Source organism: Chenopodium quinoa, unplaced genomic scaffold (genome assembly GCF_001683475.1).
Source record: "Chenopodium quinoa cultivar QQ74 unplaced genomic scaffold, ASM168347v1, whole genome shotgun sequence".
NCBI lineage: Eukaryota > Viridiplantae > Streptophyta > Magnoliopsida > Caryophyllales > Amaranthaceae > Chenopodium > Chenopodium quinoa.
In genome coordinates, this window is record NW_018743791.1 from 965,005 (window position 1) to 982,374 (window position 17,370).

Genomic DNA, 17,370 nt, shown 5'->3' on the forward strand with positions numbered 1-17,370 from the left:
ATTCTTTACTTCTAAAAAAAGAAAGAACAAAACCACAGAAGAAAGTCATCCAAATTCATATAGATTCCTGTCACATAGAAAATTCAGTATATAAAAGCCAAAAAGATTTCCAATTGCTTGATATCTCGGATAAGCACGATACGATTCTGGGTAACTTTAGTATCCTGAACCATAGTAATTCTTAAATCCTACTGTATGATAAATCTATACAGGCAACTAGCTGTTCAAGAAAAGCTAACACAAGGATCCTCTACTGCTGAAAATGAACGAATCGAACGCCTACAAAAATCTTAGACGTGAGGGATAAAAGCAGACAAAGATATTCCTAACAATTAATCACAAAAGGGAATATATACAATTGCAGAAACGTGTGTACGCCAGTTTCTATGAGAATTATAGCAGGAACCGATGTTACTCGAACTTGCGTACTGATGTAGGACACGGGTATATGTGTCCAAGTGTCAAATGAAGTGTCAAGAGTTTGAACCTCTGTTACTGAGACAAATTATAAAGCCCGAGCAAGATAGGCTGTAACAAACAAACTATGCAGTATTTGCCTCCTCATCTAGCAGTGGTGCTTTGTTTGTGTTGTTAAGTTCACTGATATTATGTTCACTCTCTTCATTAAATTTGTCTGGACTGCGGAAAAAGATCCCTGTAACCATAACATAAATTCGTAAATTTCACAGTAAGCAACACATACTTGTGTAGCTAAGCAAGTTTTTTATAGCATGAAGTGGTGTACTAGTTTTATACAACCATTAAATATAGCAGAGTTTAACTAGCTAAGCGAATAAGAGCTAAGGTTTACCATCTTACAGGTTACAATTTGTTATGATGTCTACAGTGCATTCTTTAAAAGATAAAAATTCTAGGGTAGATGGCTGACCTAGGAAAAATTTACCAACCCAAAACCTGCCTTAAAATATAGGGTTTGAACTGAGAATTGATTTTATCGAAAAGCCACTTTAAAACCTCCTACACCTAACTGAAAATATACCCATCCTAAAACCGACCCCACAGACTGATTTGAGAGTTTTAATTCCAGGTAACCTGCTAGAGACATAACACTTGCTGTCAAGTCAAGCTGCAGGGAGATGCATGATCCTCATTGAAGCAATTCAAAAGTGTTATAAGACTAAGAAAAAAGACCCAAGATTTTCCACATTTTATGCAGTAAAGGGAAGGTTAAGCCCGAAATTAAAGGTCGTAAAGACAATATCATCTTTCCCTTCTCTTTAGGGACGAGTGACGAGTGGCAAGAGAGAAGGTTAAGCTCCGAAATAAATTGTCGTTAAAAAAAAAAAAGAATGCAGACAATTTCTTACCTATAAACCATATTGCAGCTGCTAGAAACAAAATAGAAGTCAAAATTAGAGCTGTCTTCCTCCAATTATGAATATGATCCTGCAGCATGTATGAAACAATTTAGTGGAGGCATGAAAATGGTATAAATTCTCTGTAATATACTAATATGTATGCTCTTTCATCCTAGAATACTACAATTCTTATAAAAGATATGAACCAAGTAGTTGACCTGCAATGACTATTAATACATAAAGTATAATATGAAGCCTTCAGATGGAAAATAAGGAGCATATAGAACACAAGGGAAAGAATGAAGTGCAAATGTACCTGGAGAACACCAACAAGGGGCGAGGATGGTACATCTCCAAACACATGAATTGAAACCGTGGACATGGCCATAGAAAGTGGACGTAGACTGGGCTTAACAGAGTGAAGGCATACATAATTTACAGGGGCCTGCAGGCGGAAGAAAGGTAATATATTACACAAATATAATTAATTCATAATTCTGTTATGTATTTGTTCTCTTTCTGTCAAATTACTATAATATGAATGCCATGATAGCGAATAAACCACCAGGATATCACTGAATAAATATGATTTCTTAAATGTACCTGAGTTGCAAAGACAAGTAGTTCACCAATTGCGAAGAAAATAAGGAAATATATTTCTTTCTTGAAACAGAAAGCACCAAAGCAGAACACAGCTCCAAGAAAAGTTGAAGCAGAGAGAAGCTGCAAGTTTTCCAAAGAAAATTTATAATTAAATGATGAAAAAGGATCTTGACAATGAGCTAGCATTTATGCTGTGAAGAAAAAAAAAACCCATCAAGTAATTCTTCTACCTTAAAAGCATTGGAAAGTGTGGAGTTAATGTAATCAAGAACGAGACCTCCACCTATAGTTCCAGCCAATCCACAACCAACTGTAATCCCACCAAAGACCATATCCGCATTAGCCTATCAAAGTCACCAACATCGTTGAGTTAGTTAGACTAAATGCATTATTATTACAAGCACATTGCTACAAGTTACATCTCATTGTATACAACAGATTCCAGAGCTAATAGCTCAGGGACTTAGTTTGGTATCATGAACTAAGTGAGAACTTACCATGTTGTAAATATTGTAACCAGCCTTTGGTCCCCAGTATGAGTACGCACCCAAAACAAAGTTGTAAGATATATAACCTGGAGAAAACAATACAGACGTTTAAGCATCTGGGACAATTTTATGTCTAAAGGAACATGTCAAAAGTAGCCCTAGGGTTATGTTCAGGCAATGAATACATCTCCCAAAGTAAAATTACTAAATAGTTGTTATCATTGAATGACATATGATTGTCATAAGTTTCATGCTAAACACCATATTATATGTAATCCTTATTCATATCCCTTATAACTAGGATAAAAAGGACCTTTTACAAGAATAAACAACATTTGATTTCAGTGGTCAACCTGTTCTAATGTTTCCCACTAATTTGTAGGTATATGATAGGATGAGTTATATAACGATTTCATAGTGATTTTATAACTTTTATGAGTATTGTGTTACGTTATTTTTGCAATAATGACATACAATTAATGCCCAACATTGACAATGATTGACCACATATCAAAATATACAGTACATGTTTTGAAACAGAGGGCGTAGCGGAGTACTGAGAGAGAAAATCACTCTTCACAAGCAATACCAGGTCTAAGGTCAGCAAACAATATGGAATTATGCCATCAACAAAAAATAAAATAAAAAAATACATGGGGTGATGATACAATTATCACTACAGAAGGATATAGAAGTACCTAGAACATTGACAACATAAACCTTCTCAGAAAGAAGCACCTTCATGTCACTTAAAAATCTTGTAAATACATTCCCTGATCTGTATGTTCAAAATTGAAGAAAATAATAATTAAAAAAAAAACAAATTGGATTAAATTGCGAGATAATTATATGAGTTTGAATCATTAGAAAAATACTCCATATCATTTTAAAAGATGGGGTGTGTAAGATTGTTATTATAAACCAGGACTTGCATTACAAATAAAAGTTATGAATAATTGACTATATTACTCTTGTATAAAGTATGTACTACGTAGTATTCAACATCAGATATTTTAGAGTCTATACTTCCATTACAAATAGTATTCAACATCTATTTATGAAAACGTTGCAGCTTTTGACTCTAATTTTAGAGTAAATCATAACCATTCATCTTTTCATGCAGTCCATCTGAAACCAGGAAGATATTAGCATCTCTTCTGCATCTAGCATCAAGAGTCGTTACTCTCATAACCCTCCTGTTACATGGTTGCTTTTATCTTATCAATTTAATAATGGCATTTCAATTCTACTGAGCAAGACATACTCAAGTCAAGTGCCAAACTATAATTCTAACCAGAGGAAGGTTTAAACTTACTTGGAAGCTTCACCCAAATCATCAATTTTCTCCTCACTGTCACCAGTAACTAAAATCTCTGAATCTGCAAGACAATGCACACCAACTCACTACATAGACTGAGGGGGGGGGGGGGGGGAATCTTTTGACCTTCACTTATTTTAACATATATAAATGCTCGAAAATATGGTATAACAAGTAACAAATAAAAGTATTTAAAGGGGCGTTAATTTTTGCAAACCTAGTGCATCAGGAGCAACTGTCTCGACAGAGGACGCCTTTTTGGATCCAGCAGGTGCAAATCCTGATAATCAAAGGAGAAAAGGAAGAAAATAAGTGAAAACAAGCAGCAGCATAAGCTTAAAAACTAGTGCACGGATAAATAACAAACCTTTCAACTGCAGTGGTTTCATAACAAATCCTAATATAACAAATGGAACCATCAAAATTGCCTCAAGCCAAAAAGCCCAACGCCACGCAAGATGGCTTCCAACCTAAAATATTGAAACAAGACAGTACGGTGTAAAAGCAATCAGCCCAATAAATTATCTTATATTAAGCACAAGCAGCACAGATAATGATATTAATTCATCTGGCGAAAGTGAAATTGATACAAACTGATACATGCTTTCACATATAGACTCATGATTAGATTGAACTGATTGCAAGTAAATTATATCTTTAACTGACTACTAATAATATGCTAAGGTGATTGCAGTCAAATATTGAATATGATCTTAGAAGTTATTTGTTGATAAATTGTAGTTTACACACATAATTAAAGTAATTGATTTGATTATGTTAGAAAAATTTATATTTGATATGTTATTTTGTTGCATGAGTTCCACTTTCTAAATTGCACTTTTCAAGCTAAAAAATAATACGAGTATTAATAAATTATGATTTAAAGTTGTTACTCCATCTGCCCCAAATAAAAGTATCATTTCACCTTAGTCTATTTTGTTTGGAAAAAAAAATCACTTTTAATCAATCAAACCCCACTTTCTTGATTTTTAAAAGTTAGCTCTAAGCATAATTATCTATGATAATTAATTTCAGCAAACGTACCAGGCCGCCAAAAATATAGCCAACTGCATATCCAACTGGTATACACATGTAAAAAAATCCAAGCCATGCTGTTCTCTGACATAACAAAATACAAAGTAATCAAATATGCAGTCTGATTGATCATGTTGCATGGTAAGGACAGAAACGATAGCCCTTTTATATGCCTGGGCAAGTGGGTAGAAGAACATTGGAATTGACAGCTTTGAACTCACAACATTTAAGAAGTTCCTTAGAGGTAAAACAAAAAAAGCTAAAAAAAACAACAGCCCATTTTATGTTCTATGAAGTCTGAACATAAAAGTTTGCAGCATGAGAGTGATAATGGAAGATAAAAGACTAGCCTTACACTTCATTCATGCTAATGCATGCATTTTCAGAATACAAAATACGAGATGCTATAATTTTAAGTTAAGGGGAGAAAGAGGGAAAACAAGTACCTGAGTATCAGGGGCATTATCATCGATGAAGGGGGCTGCAAGGCTGATAAATGACGCCTCGCCTACACCAACAAGCCTAAGAAAGAAAAAATCCTATGAGTTAGATAAAAAAGATATGCTGAACAATAAACAGAATCTGATTAGACTTACATCCGGGCAATGGAAATGGACCAGAAATCCCATGAGCACGCACAGCCAACAATAGCGATAGTCCAGACCAACAATCCAACTCCAATTAATCTAAATGGATTCATACTGCAAAGACAAGAGGAAAAAAAAAGGAACCATATACAATATCATCTGTCTCATCATACAGCTTTATGAACATCAACAGTACATAAATTTATCCTAGTACAGCTATCCATACTGACGAAGAAGCTAACTTGCAGATTTCTGTCCAATGGATTGCAGAAAAAGCAACATTGGGGTGGAAACCAATAGGTTGGGTGGCATTCGGGCAAGGTTAGTTGGGATTTGGTTCAGCCTCGGGCCCTAAAGGTCAAGGCATGGTGAGAAGGTAATAAGACAAAAAATGCAACATTTTTGACATACTATGAGCAATTGGGATTTATTATGTGTGTATGTGCCTGTGCATGCATGCGTGTGCTCGCTGTATGTGTGTTGGGGTCAGATTTTCTTTTGTTCAGTGAAGTCACATCTTCCAGCTCAAATTATAAAAGTGTATTCAAGGCATTATTATTTCTTTGCTAATGTAGAGGTAAGTGATCCAGCTTCTTCAATCAGTATAGATTCCAGAAGAGTCTTTGCAAGAAGGAAAAAAAAAAAGCACAATTCTGATAAGGAGTATAAGCAGAATGCAAAACTAATTAACTACCCACCTCTTTGCTAATGTAGCAAAAATAGGGGAAGCTAACAAGAGTCCAACCATGAAAGCTGATGATAGCACACCATCTTCAAAATTGCTTAAGTTGAATTCTCCCCTAGACACATTAGGCAAGACAACAAGATCAAATCATCAGGACACATAAAAAAACAAGGTCAGTATTGATGGCTTACAAAAATCCATTCACAAACAGGATATGCCCCAAAAGGGCACAACGAATAATTAAATACCAGCAAGAAGACAAATGTAGTCCATTTATGTCATTCCTAATCTAACATGTGAGAGACAATCATCAGACAGTAGGACTGAAATAATACTTGATTAGAAAAATGCCAAAATAGACACTGTTCTGTACCCCAGGATTCATGTGTGTACAAGCGCAGGCAGCTCAGCTAAACATGAATGTGTCCTGTCCCAAGTTCATATGTATACTCTTTTCCCATCAGTCAATTACACTATCAAGAACCAATGTGGAGTACAAGCAAGCTAATTGTTTATGCACCTATTCAGGCAGCAAAATAAGGCTCTAACAGACTTCCAAATACTACATTCAGAAGACTACTAGTACCAAATACCATCTACAAAATCATCTGGTTCCAATACTAAGCACCATAGTCCCCGACTTCGTTTCTCATAGGGGCAAAGAATCACAAGGACGTTTCAGCAAAAATGCGAAAAGAAATGTCAGAAGTAAATGTCAATGTTGACTTGTATAGTTGTATACCAATGACTGATCCACCAGTTAGCTAAATTAGAAAGAGAACTACTAACACTGCCTAACCATTTTATATATTCCAACATTGTCGAATCATAACAACAATGAGTCCTAATATCTCAACTCCGAAGCAATACTAAAACCTAGATGCAGTCATTGTATAGAGCTTACTGAATTCCACTGCCACCAGAGCATTTACCACCAGAACAAGTCTTGCGTTCGCCATTCACACCATTGCTAGCAATTGTTCCTCGATCCAAGTAATTTATCAAGTTAATCACACAAAATAATGCCAGTAACCTGCATAAAACACACAATGAGCTCACACATCGAAATTTGCAGCATACCCAATCATCAAAGACCAAAGAAGATAACACAATTCCAATTCTAGAGAAACATGCAATCACCTCAAACACTATAACCTAATTTTGATTTGCAGTTCGTGGTGATCGGACCTTCTACTCTACACCAATTCTACCCTAATTTCTCAAAGATTATTTTCTACTAACACCAAAGTTTCACCCAAAACCTCTCTAAAATCAACATTATGATCAACTAACAAAAACCTGACATAATACCACAAACCCATAAAATTAACACCTCAAACAAAACGAAAAAAAAAAAAAAAAAACCCCAATTACCTAAATCATAAATCTTCCTCATAATTTAAATCAAACACCCAAAAGATTGAAGAAAATTGCAAAATTTTACAACCCCAAAATCATAAACAATTATAAAGTCAAACACCCAAAATAAAGGAGATACCTTTTAGGTGTAAACCAAGAAGGCTGAAGAGCAGAATTTCTGACATCTGAAACCACCATCTTTTCTTCTTGAGTTTTTGGTTGTTCTACACCAGTAACAGCAACAACAACTGAAGAATTCTTTGAATCTTCTTCTGCTGGTTTTGTCTGTTCTTCTTCTCCCATCTAATAAGCCCACCCACCAAAATTAAATAAAAAAATAAATAAAAATAAAAACAAAAAAAAGTAAAAATTTTAATTGAATTTTTCTGGGTAATTGAATTGACTTCAGTGGTACTGAATTTCTGAATCACGCAATCTGATGTGAATGGTAGGTTGAAATAATCAGAAAAGGCAATTAAAAAAACAACCCCTCTTAATTTTTTGAGCAATTAATGCGAAAAAAGTAGAAAAAAAAAAAGGAAATTTTATCTCTTTACCTGTAATAGATCAAAGAATTTAATCACCCATCTCTGATATCGCTGTTTGTGATAATTTTACTTTATTTTTTTAACAGAAAAGTTGATTATTTTACGACCTTCTTTTGAAAAAACACAATTATCTTCTGGAAAACTATAGTAAATAAAATTGGAGGTGTGTAAAAAAAATAAAAATAAAAAAGAAGTTGAAATGATAACGTAGGATATTGCGGGAGTTGTGAAATGAATTTTGGATTCTTTACAGTTTTCTGAATCATACTCTAACCTCGTCTTTCGGGTTAATGATTGCTGTTTTTGTATTCACGTCATCACGTGTAACTTTAGTCACTCTTAAGTTTCACCCCTATCTTATTTTTCTCTAGTAAACGCGTTTATTATGCATGATTTTAAACAATATTCGCTATATTTGCAAAAACTCATATTAACTAACAAAATATAACGTATAAATCACAAAAGAAAGTTAAATTTATTATAGCTATCATATACTCTTTGTCATGTTTATAATCCTCCATCCAATTATCTCAATCTATGTACAATTGTAAAAATTACATTTAATTTTTGATTTTGGACCACTTAGATGTATAAATGAAACTTTAAATAAAATCGTGATTCGTCCCGTCAAAAAAAAAATTGGATTCATGACCAATTTAATAATCAATGTTACGCTTTTCACAAGGTTATTTTGTCGAATTCGAAGTAGGTGTTATAACAAACGAATGTAAATAATACGTGCATGTTGAGACGACTTGTTTAACAAATAAGCTAATTTAAAGGGAATTTGTCCGTAAAACTACCATATTTAAAAAATTTAAGCTTTTTTTCCCGTTATTTAAGGAAAATTGTTCTTTTATTCTTCTTAATCCAAATTTACTAGTCATTGGAGTAAGACTACTAGAACTTTTTATTATACTATTGGTGATCTAAAATTTTGCTACTTTCCCAGTCATATTAATTACAGTATTAAAAAGGCTAAATTCTTAGGGTAAAAAGAGCAACTATATTGAAATTTGAAAAGACATTAGCATGCACCGTGAAGTGGTTGCATAAATGCATGATTTAGGATTCTAGTGGAAGAAAAAGGCAAGGAATACATTATCAACATTATATTGGTATCATTTTTTGCAATGACAATTGACAACTGCAATACTATAGTGTAGAATCTAAGGAAAAAGGTCAACATTTCTTGGTAAAAATTTCATCCCACTTTTGATAGTGGTAGAATGCTTTTAACTGAATATAAAGTATTCCTTTTATACTCAATTTTAGGTACTACATTTATTAGGATAAAGAAGTAGGAGTAACTACTAATCAACTCTCAAGAATTGGCTCTTTTCTATAGTAGATATTCTCTTGATGTTCATTCATGCATTAGGGAGTAGGTTGGATTAGTAGGCAAGTTTTTTGGGGGAACAAATGGAGTGAAAGTAGGTGGAAATGAGATAAACCATATGTGCAGAACCACACACGAAGACACAATAGTAAATTTGTCGTTTTGGTTGCACCTATCTACGGAGTATATGTAAATTTGTATGGTTTGCTAGTTCGTCTTTCACTTTTTATTCGGTTATGCCTTGTAGATGGTAGGAAGCACCCACGGCTTTCAATTGGTGTAACAATCGATTTTCACCCAATTTTAATTTTGTTAAGCCATGCATTTTTCATTATACTTGGCTATAACATGAAGGGCCTTTGTCAGTTTACCCTCATCCACCTTTTTAACTTTCCTAAACAAAGTGTTAAGGCAAACATAAAGACAAATTTCAAAAGATTTTCGCTATTTACATCAAAATAATATTATGATTGTATTTTGTCCTACATTGATCACAAGAATAAAATCACCATGAAAAATACATTCTGGTGATGAAACTCTACAAGTGTATAAGAATAATAACCGAAGCACATTAATCACAAAACAATACATCATGTACAAAAAATTTCTGATTTTTCATATCCTGTCATTTGGGGACTTGAGGGAAAGAGTATCACTCTCGTCAATGTCTTCAGCTTTACCGGCTGAATTGTTCTCACTGCCCATTTTCAAATAAGACACGCCACCATTCTCAACATCCTCAACATCATCTTCACTCAGCTGAACTGAATCCGAGAAGCTATCATCAGTATCAGCAGCTCCCGTTGATTTTGGAGTGATCAAATCTGTAACTCGAACCTTTTGAGACAAGAAAAATAGAATTGGTTGAGGATTTGATTTCAACAGAAAATAAAGGAGGAAAATTGTTGTAATGGACAGAATTGTGCAGAACTAATTTAAAACTCGGTTGACAAATTACCTGCACAGGCTGCATTACATTGCATTCTTGATCTTTAGTTTTGTTCACAGTGTCTTGAGCATTAATCTCCATGGAATTTCGGACAAGCTGACTCAGGAAATCTACATCATCAGACATTACACCGAATCCTTTAAGAAGCTTGGAGCCGAGCTGTAAACTTGTCTGTTCACAGAAAGACAATTAACAAGTCTGATGTTACCCTCTAGCGGAGCAAAACAAGTTAGACAGATTGATAGCCATATTACACAGATGTTTACCTCTGCATTCTCAATTATTGCCTCAGTTGCACCTGATTTTTTCAAATCCAACAGATGCTGAAGATCTTGGGCTCTAGCATATATTGGGACCTGTTCTGTACAAACTTTGTCAGGTCAAGGATAAATAACTGACTCTCTATCCATCGCATTTAACAAGAAAGATGAACTTATCGAAAGAGTCCACTAAATATCACATTGACAACGTTATGTCAGGGGAAAAACTTAGCCATTTGCACATCATTTGGATGTAGAAGATAATCTTACAAGTGATATCATTTTTTTGCCAGGAAAATGACTGAGTAATTACCGATGGAAATGTGAGTCGAATGCTTTCAACTGCATTGATTGCCTTGTTCTTATCCGGATACATGACTAAAACAGCTTTAGGAGAAGATATGCCGGCGGACTGCAAAACTGTCGGTCTAGATCCATCGCCATATAGGACTGGAAACCCAAGCTTCTTTGCTGACTGTTAAAAAGAAGAGAAAATCCATCTTACAAGTGATCTCTGGTGGGGAGGAACTCATCGGTCATCATTCTTCCCCTTATTATTGCATAATTTTTATAAAAATCAGAACCAACCTCGACAACATTAGGATTAAGATCAAAAGCAACATATGGCCAACCCGCAGCTTCACCATCTGCACCCGATGCCAATGGTGCTGACAAAAAGTTTGCAAGGACCTGAAGTTGCAGTCACATAGCAATCAGAATGCTAATTGCATTGCTATAACTTGCAAACTTCTAAATGATATGGTGGAACTTTACCTGACCCATTTGTCCAAATCCAAGAATAACCACTGGTTCACTAACGTCATAGTTCAAGCCCTCTGCAGCTATCTGTTTAAAAAATATTAAAAAATAGTGATGCTCTATTGTGGCGAGAGGCAGTTTTAAAAGCAAGACTGTTTTAAGTTTGATCCATTCTCTCTTCTATCTGACTCTCTCGGTAATACCAACTTATATCAAACTAACAAATACTTACAATGTCCGCTTCAAATTTTTCAGCAACAAAATCAGCAGCTTGCCGTCCAAGTTCATTTAGAAAAGGCGTCAATGACATTGACAGCACAACAACAATTATGAGAAGTTTGTTGAGCTCAAGAGGTAAAACTCCCAGCCTGATTACATGAAGTCTCATCAGAAAATAAAATAAAATATAAAAATAAGTAAAATATAAATGTAAAGCTGGAAAAGCCATTACAGTAAGTTGCAGTATATGCATAACTTGCCTATTTGCAAGAGAGAAAACCACAAATGCAAATTCACCTCCTTGGGACAAAAGGAATCCTATTCTTACGCTTTCTCGTAAGGTTAGTCCAACCCGGGGACCTAGGAATGTTATTATCGTAGTCTTAATAGCAATCAGGCCACCCAAGAGCGCGAGAACATTTGGCCATTCTCGGGAAAGAAGCTGCAGAGCAAGATGGTGACATAAAATCAACATACTATTCAAGACCACTAGAACTTTTTGTAAGACAAAAAGACCGAAACCTACTCCGTACTATTCAAGACCACTAGGACTTGATGAGTACCTGCATATCAATAGAAGTTCCTGTGGTGACAAAGAACAACCCTAGAAGTAAACCCCGAAATGGCCTTATATCAGCTTCAATTTGTGTCCTGAAATTTGTTTCTGCCAGTATGGCACCAGCCAAAAAAGCTCCGAGCTGATGAGTTTCAAAAGCAAGCAACAAAGATAAATAAATAATTGTGAGTCAAACAATAATATAATCGATGATTCAACAATTCCCATGATAAACAAAAATGCATCAGAACCGTGTCACTGAAGCCAAGCTTTTGCGTAACAAGTGAGGTCCCAGCAACTGTAAGTAAGCAAAGAGCAATGAAAGCCTCTGAGCTCCTTGTTTCTGCAACGACCTAATAATATGTCAACTTTTAAATTGAAGTACATAACACAAGTACTTAAGGTGCGTAGATAAACTATTTCAAATCTACCTCAAAGATTCGCCTCAGGATCAATTTCCCTCCAAGAGAGAGCAACCCAAGCCCAAGTAAAGCTTTCAGACTTTCATTGACAAGCATTGGCCATATGCTTTGCTCTAAATTCTTCAGAGAAACAACAATGTGTTACAAATGATCTAAGTTTGGCAGTAATAAACTTAATGTAAAGAACAGACTCATATAATACTTGTTGTAAAGTTAGAGCTCATCCAAAGCATGAGAAAGGGGACAGAAGAACAGAAAAGAACAAAAAAAGATGAACAAACACCAGCATGAAAGGCTTTCCTCCATAACTTCAACTACAGGAAGAGACTATAGAAACAGTGCCACACTCACCCATCCCATCTCACCCCATGCTCTTCCAACCAAAAGAATGTTATAGGTTTTAAATACACACAAGACTGCTCTGCCAGATACCCATCAAACACATCGGACGGCATATGCTTTCTTCTCAGATACATGAATAAAGAGGCTCCCCCAATGGCCTCGCAATTTTTAATGATAATTTCTGTTTGTGTGTGTGTGTTGGAGGGGGGATTCGGTAATAATTAAGAGTATAATATACCTGGCCTTCTAACACTGGGAGTATCACCAAGAGAGGGACGACTGCTATATCCTGCGTAAGGTCACAAATTCATGAAACAGGGTTACTTAAATTCTGCTTTCATGAAATACCACTCATTATCCACAAGAAATTGAGAAGATTACAGGCTGTTGCTATTAAAAATCTCATAACAAGTAATTACATTAAACTCAATCTATAAGAGGATCAGTAACATGGTCATATCAGTATTAACCTGTAGCAGCAGAATGCCCAAAGTAGCCGAGCCAAACCTTGTTGGAAGCTCACCCTTCTCAGCAAGAAGCTAACAAACAAGTATATGATGTAAGTCAGGACTTCATAGAAATATATACTTGGTAAATGAATAGGAGCAAACAAACATCAATCTATTGGAGGTGAATGGATGCAGATTTGAGTTCCATAACACCAAAATACACGAAGGATTAGTAACAGAGACTATGTAAGCAAGTGAACTTTGGAAAGTTCAGACTCCATAGTTGTAATAGAGAGTAAAAGAGGATAAAACGGCAGTGACTTATAATAATATAAAGAATGATATTGTAATACACTAATACTTAACTAGAAGAGACTAACAGTATACAGTCTATAAACTATTGCCTACATTATAAAACTAAATTTGACTACATAAAATCATGTTTATTGCATGGACCAAAGCTAGTTATAAGTTGAAAGGAATAATAGCTAAGGAATTATCCAGCTACACCCAAGATAGTACTCCGTAGTAGAGTTTAGTTGCCAACCTGTAAAACAAAGGCAGAGGATGACAACGATAGGGCAGCACCTATGACTATGGCCTCATCAATACTCCTGATGTTAACCTGTAATTGACTCAAAGAACACAGAAATAACTTCAGCAACATGAATAAAAGGTATACAAAGTAAACCAATGGAAAGCTTAAAATTATGTACCAAATCGGGCCGTGAATTAAACAAAAACATCAAAAGTCTTGTCCCGATTGCCTCATTTGGAGGAAGCTCAAATGCTGTGAACGCAAGTGTGGACAACAGAACCTAAAAGAAATGCAAAGAACAAAACAAGGAGTAAGAATAAAAACATAATATTGGCATGCTGAGAGGTATCATACACACGAATAAGAGGATTCTATACAACCCCTTAATTAAAAACAAAATGGCCCTCTGTTGACTAATGGATGACACAAACACACAATAAAATAAACCAATGACAACGAATAAAGGCTGTTAAAGGAGCAAAATAACAGATCCACTTATGAGTTATGAAAATGGCACTAGCTTAACACAAAGTGTACCTGAGGCAATCCAATACCAAAAGCAAATATCGCAAGAGCCTTCAATCGTGCAAGTGAAAGCTCCAAACCCATCTCAAAAAGCTGACATAAGAAAATGATAATGAAACATATAAGGGCCATATGCAAATTTTGAAATAACACATACTAGTGTAATCTAGGGAAAGCAGTATACCAATAGCATGCTTCTTTTGAGGCTAAAGAAGAGATTTGAAGAAACATCTATCTATCACAAGGGCTATAAGCAGAAAAAATAAACCTTACCAGGAAAAGGATACCCCACTCTGAGAGAACCTTAACATCAGTAAGATTTCTAATGAGGCCAAATTGATTTAAAATAACGCCAGCAAAAAAGAATCCAAGTATCTGCATTTAGAAAGCAAGACTTAAGCATTTTAGAAACAGAATTTAGCAAATTGACAGGGGCACAAGTAAAAGAAACAGCTCTAGCAGATTTTCTACATATTTACAAGTCATGCTGACCAAAAGCCACATCTAAATGCTTCAGATATACATGATAATTGCAATCTCTATAAAAAATAAATAAATAAATAAATAAATAAAAATGGCACAAAGTTGCAGATCTTGAATGAGAGGGAAAAAACCAGTGAGGTTAAGTTAACTTGGCATCTTTGGTGTTTACTGAAATAGGATTGCCATAAAAAAATTGAGATAGAGCTAAGCCTATGCGGAATAACTCTCAGCATTCAGAGAGACTTTGAAGATGAAATTGGACACGTGGTCAATTTGACAACAGTGCCAAAGCACTGATGTCAGCTGCATTAATCTAGAATCCATCTCCTGTGGCATTTTACTTCAAAAGCAAAACATATTCTGTACCAGCAAAACATCTATATGCTGGTACTTTCCCTTTCTAAAGAGCCTATAAACAAAGTACGACTTTTTTGATAGCATGCCACATAAATTTGTATGAAACAATAACAGACACATCAAACATCAAAGTTACGGAATGAGAAGGTATAAAATGCCTTACAGGGCTAGCCCTTATAGTTCTGAATACAGGGACAATAACGACAGTAACCACCAAGAATGTCAAGGTATCCAACCCTAAGTCATTAATGACATCAACAGCACTGGCTACATCAACTCCAACATGCAACTGAAATCTTTTGCTGTCATCTGTTCTAGAGCCTGAAAAGAATAATTTTCTATGACTAAAATTTGCTGGAACTGATGTTGACAATTTCTCCCATCCAGTTCTCGTAACATAACTTTCTTGTAACCTTGGATAGCTGCTGTATGAGGGCCGATGGAATAGACGATCCCTGGAAGATAATAACTGAAAAGAATATCTACGAAAACTTGAATTTTCAGTAGAGGGGGTTTTATTGAAAATCTTCTTGTATGTGAATTCAGAACCCTGCAAGAATACCAGAAAATACAGTAGTCAGAAATACTGGTTTACATTCAAACACGGAATCATCTTGCAAGTGCGGTACATTATTATTATTCTGTTACACATCTATTATAGACCATCAAATTTCCAACAATACATGATTGTATAACCAAGACAGGCAGAAAGTTTAACCTCTTGTGTTCACTAACAGGATGTTTCATATCAATGGGGACAACTCTTTCTACATGTATAACATCCGCCCCATTAACGGATTATCAGGTCATCGAGCCTCTAGTTCAAAGGTATACCTCGGTTAATTGGGTGTCCAAAGCCAAGACAATAAGTGTCAAACCACATATCTTAGTCCCCATCATCTAATATCCTATAGCAACTATAATCTTTCTTCTAATATCTACATTTTAACATATTCAAAATCTTTAATTCCAACCCAAAATCCAGCTCTTCAAGTAAAGTTCATCCCTTTAGATAGTCCAAAGAGGGTTCCACTATCCAAAATTGGCCAAGTACAAGCAGAAGTTCCATAAAAAGATACAGTAACTTGCTTCATTAAACCAAATTCAACATGCAATGTTCTAATTTTCCCAGAATAATTGAAGTAAAATCCACAAATAACTATAGCAAATGAGGTCTTAGCTTAGTACAAGTAGTAAACATACCTTTATATGTCACATATAGACCAAATTACAATATGTAATAGCATAATTAAAGATATTAATGATCAAAATTTACATACGGGTATAAAATAAATATTGCGACTATTTAGAAACGGAGGAAATATCATCATTAGAACCCATATTATCATATACTGAACTCAATTCTCAAACCCAATTCAACCCAAAATAAATAAAGACAAAAACTTGTGAATAAGAGTGAAACAAATAATACCTTGAAGCAATGAGAAAAGACCATAGAATCCGCCATAATTAACAAAAATAATGAGCATAAACCATAAATGCAATATGATTAACTCATATTCTTAATAGTTAGCAGTAAATTAGTAAGAGATTAGAAGTAATAAGCAACTGTAATTTGTGAATATTTTTGTGGGGGTGTAAGGAGGAGAGAGAAAGTGTGTATGGAGAATCCACGGTGGGCAGAATTGCCCAGAAATTATGTGGAGAAGCGTACATTTTCATTTTCAACCAAAGATTGGATTTTGTTTTCCTTGAATTATTTGCCTACGTGGCTCTGTTCACAACTTGTTATCCTTTTAGATGCTGATAATTCTTCATCAAACAAAGTTTAAAATTCTTCTCCATATGCCTAAGAATTGACCAATCATGTGAGACTACTTACGTTACGGTTATGGTTTGTTCGGCAAAATTAGTTGTTTTAGTAACAATTTGTTGTGAATATAGTTGCTAACTTATTGGTGTTGATAAACTTAAAAGTTTTTCTCTTTTACCTATAAGGATTTTATTAGAACATAAATTTAAGTTTCTAAAGTAAGATGGCAGAACGTCATAAATTTAAACCCAATTGTTACTCAATTGAATATAATATTGCAAAATTACCAAAGATTGAATAGAAATATTTATGAAAGTTAAAAAGATAGATGATTTTTGCACAAGTTTCTTGTAAACAACAAAAGAAGATGATATATTGTATGAAAGTTCATGATTTGTTAGTAAAAGTGGATAAAATTTACAACCTCGTACATGGTTTTTCTTCATAGATTTACAT

At 34.7% G+C, this 17,370-nt stretch overlaps 2 protein-coding genes across 3 annotated transcripts; both read right to left on the minus strand.

The window, feature by feature from the left end:
• Nucleotides 1-89: 89 nt before the first annotated feature.
• On the minus strand, nucleotides 90-8,219 carry LOC110685045 (probable sphingolipid transporter spinster homolog 2). Its single transcript, XM_021861506.1, has 17 exons — nucleotides 7,952-8,219; nucleotides 7,534-7,697; nucleotides 6,940-7,068; nucleotides 6,049-6,150; nucleotides 5,360-5,464; nucleotides 5,210-5,285; nucleotides 4,773-4,847; nucleotides 4,096-4,198; nucleotides 3,946-4,008; nucleotides 3,726-3,789; nucleotides 3,109-3,188; nucleotides 2,420-2,496; nucleotides 2,153-2,266; nucleotides 1,923-2,042; nucleotides 1,636-1,764; nucleotides 1,329-1,407; nucleotides 90-655 (listed from the first exon to the last, which is right to left on the minus strand). The coding sequence occupies exons 2-17, from the start codon at nucleotides 7,695-7,697 to the stop codon at nucleotides 543-545; spliced, it is 1,593 nt and encodes a 530-aa protein (XP_021717198.1). The 5' UTR covers nucleotides 7,952-8,219; the 3' UTR covers nucleotides 90-542.
• A 1,488-nt stretch (nucleotides 8,220-9,707) lies between these two features.
• Nucleotides 9,708-16,849, minus strand: LOC110685046 (K(+) efflux antiporter 3, chloroplastic-like). 2 transcript variants are annotated; one of them, XM_021861507.1, is made up of 19 exons: nucleotides 16,573-16,843; nucleotides 15,304-15,690; nucleotides 14,574-14,675; nucleotides 14,313-14,393; nucleotides 13,954-14,055; nucleotides 13,785-13,862; nucleotides 13,259-13,327; nucleotides 13,027-13,077; nucleotides 12,456-12,566; nucleotides 12,276-12,377; nucleotides 12,032-12,166; nucleotides 11,729-11,910; nucleotides 11,482-11,617; nucleotides 11,265-11,336; nucleotides 11,079-11,180; nucleotides 10,804-10,965; nucleotides 10,497-10,586; nucleotides 10,240-10,401; nucleotides 9,708-10,118 (listed from the first exon to the last, which is right to left on the minus strand). In XM_021861507.1, the coding sequence occupies exons 1-19, from the start codon at nucleotides 16,606-16,608 to the stop codon at nucleotides 9,897-9,899; spliced, it is 2,382 nt and encodes a 793-aa protein (XP_021717199.1). In that variant the 5' UTR covers nucleotides 16,609-16,843; the 3' UTR covers nucleotides 9,708-9,896. The 2 variants fall into 2 exon arrangements, with proteins under 2 accessions (XP_021717199.1, XP_021717200.1); XM_021861508.1 differs by lacking the exon at nucleotides 9,708-10,118 and having other exon boundaries at nucleotides 10,262-10,401; nucleotides 10,497-10,591; nucleotides 16,573-16,849.
• Between the last annotated feature and the right edge of the window lie 521 nt (nucleotides 16,850-17,370).

What these genes read in the sequence shown, in the direction of transcription:
- LOC110685046 (XM_021861507.1), bottom strand. Translation starts at nt 16,608, where the DNA reads ATGGCGGATTCTATGGTCTTTTCTCATTGCTTCAAG. An exon ending in AGTGGGGTATCCTTTTCCTG is followed by an intron (nt 14,394 to 14,573) that starts GTAAGGTTTATT and finishes TTCTTATGTCAG; the next exon opens with CTTTTTGAGATGGGTTTGGA. An exon ending in GATTTGGACAAATGGGTCAG is followed by an intron (nt 11,181 to 11,264) that starts GTAAAGTTCCAC and finishes CTGCAACTTCAG; the next exon opens with GTCCTTGCAAACTTTTTGTC.
- LOC110685045 (XM_021861506.1), bottom strand. Translation starts at nt 7,697, where the DNA reads ATGGGAGAAGAAGAACAGACAAAACCAGCAGAAGAAGATTCAAAGAAT. An exon ending in GCTATATTTTTGGCGGCCTG is followed by an intron (nt 4,199 to 4,772) that starts GTACGTTTGCTG and finishes TCAATATTTTAG; the next exon opens with GTTGGAAGCCATCTTGCGTG. An exon ending in GAAACCACTGCAGTTGAAAG is followed by an intron (nt 4,009 to 4,095) that starts GTTTGTTATTTA and finishes TTTGATTATCAG; the next exon opens with GATTTGCACCTGCTGGATCC.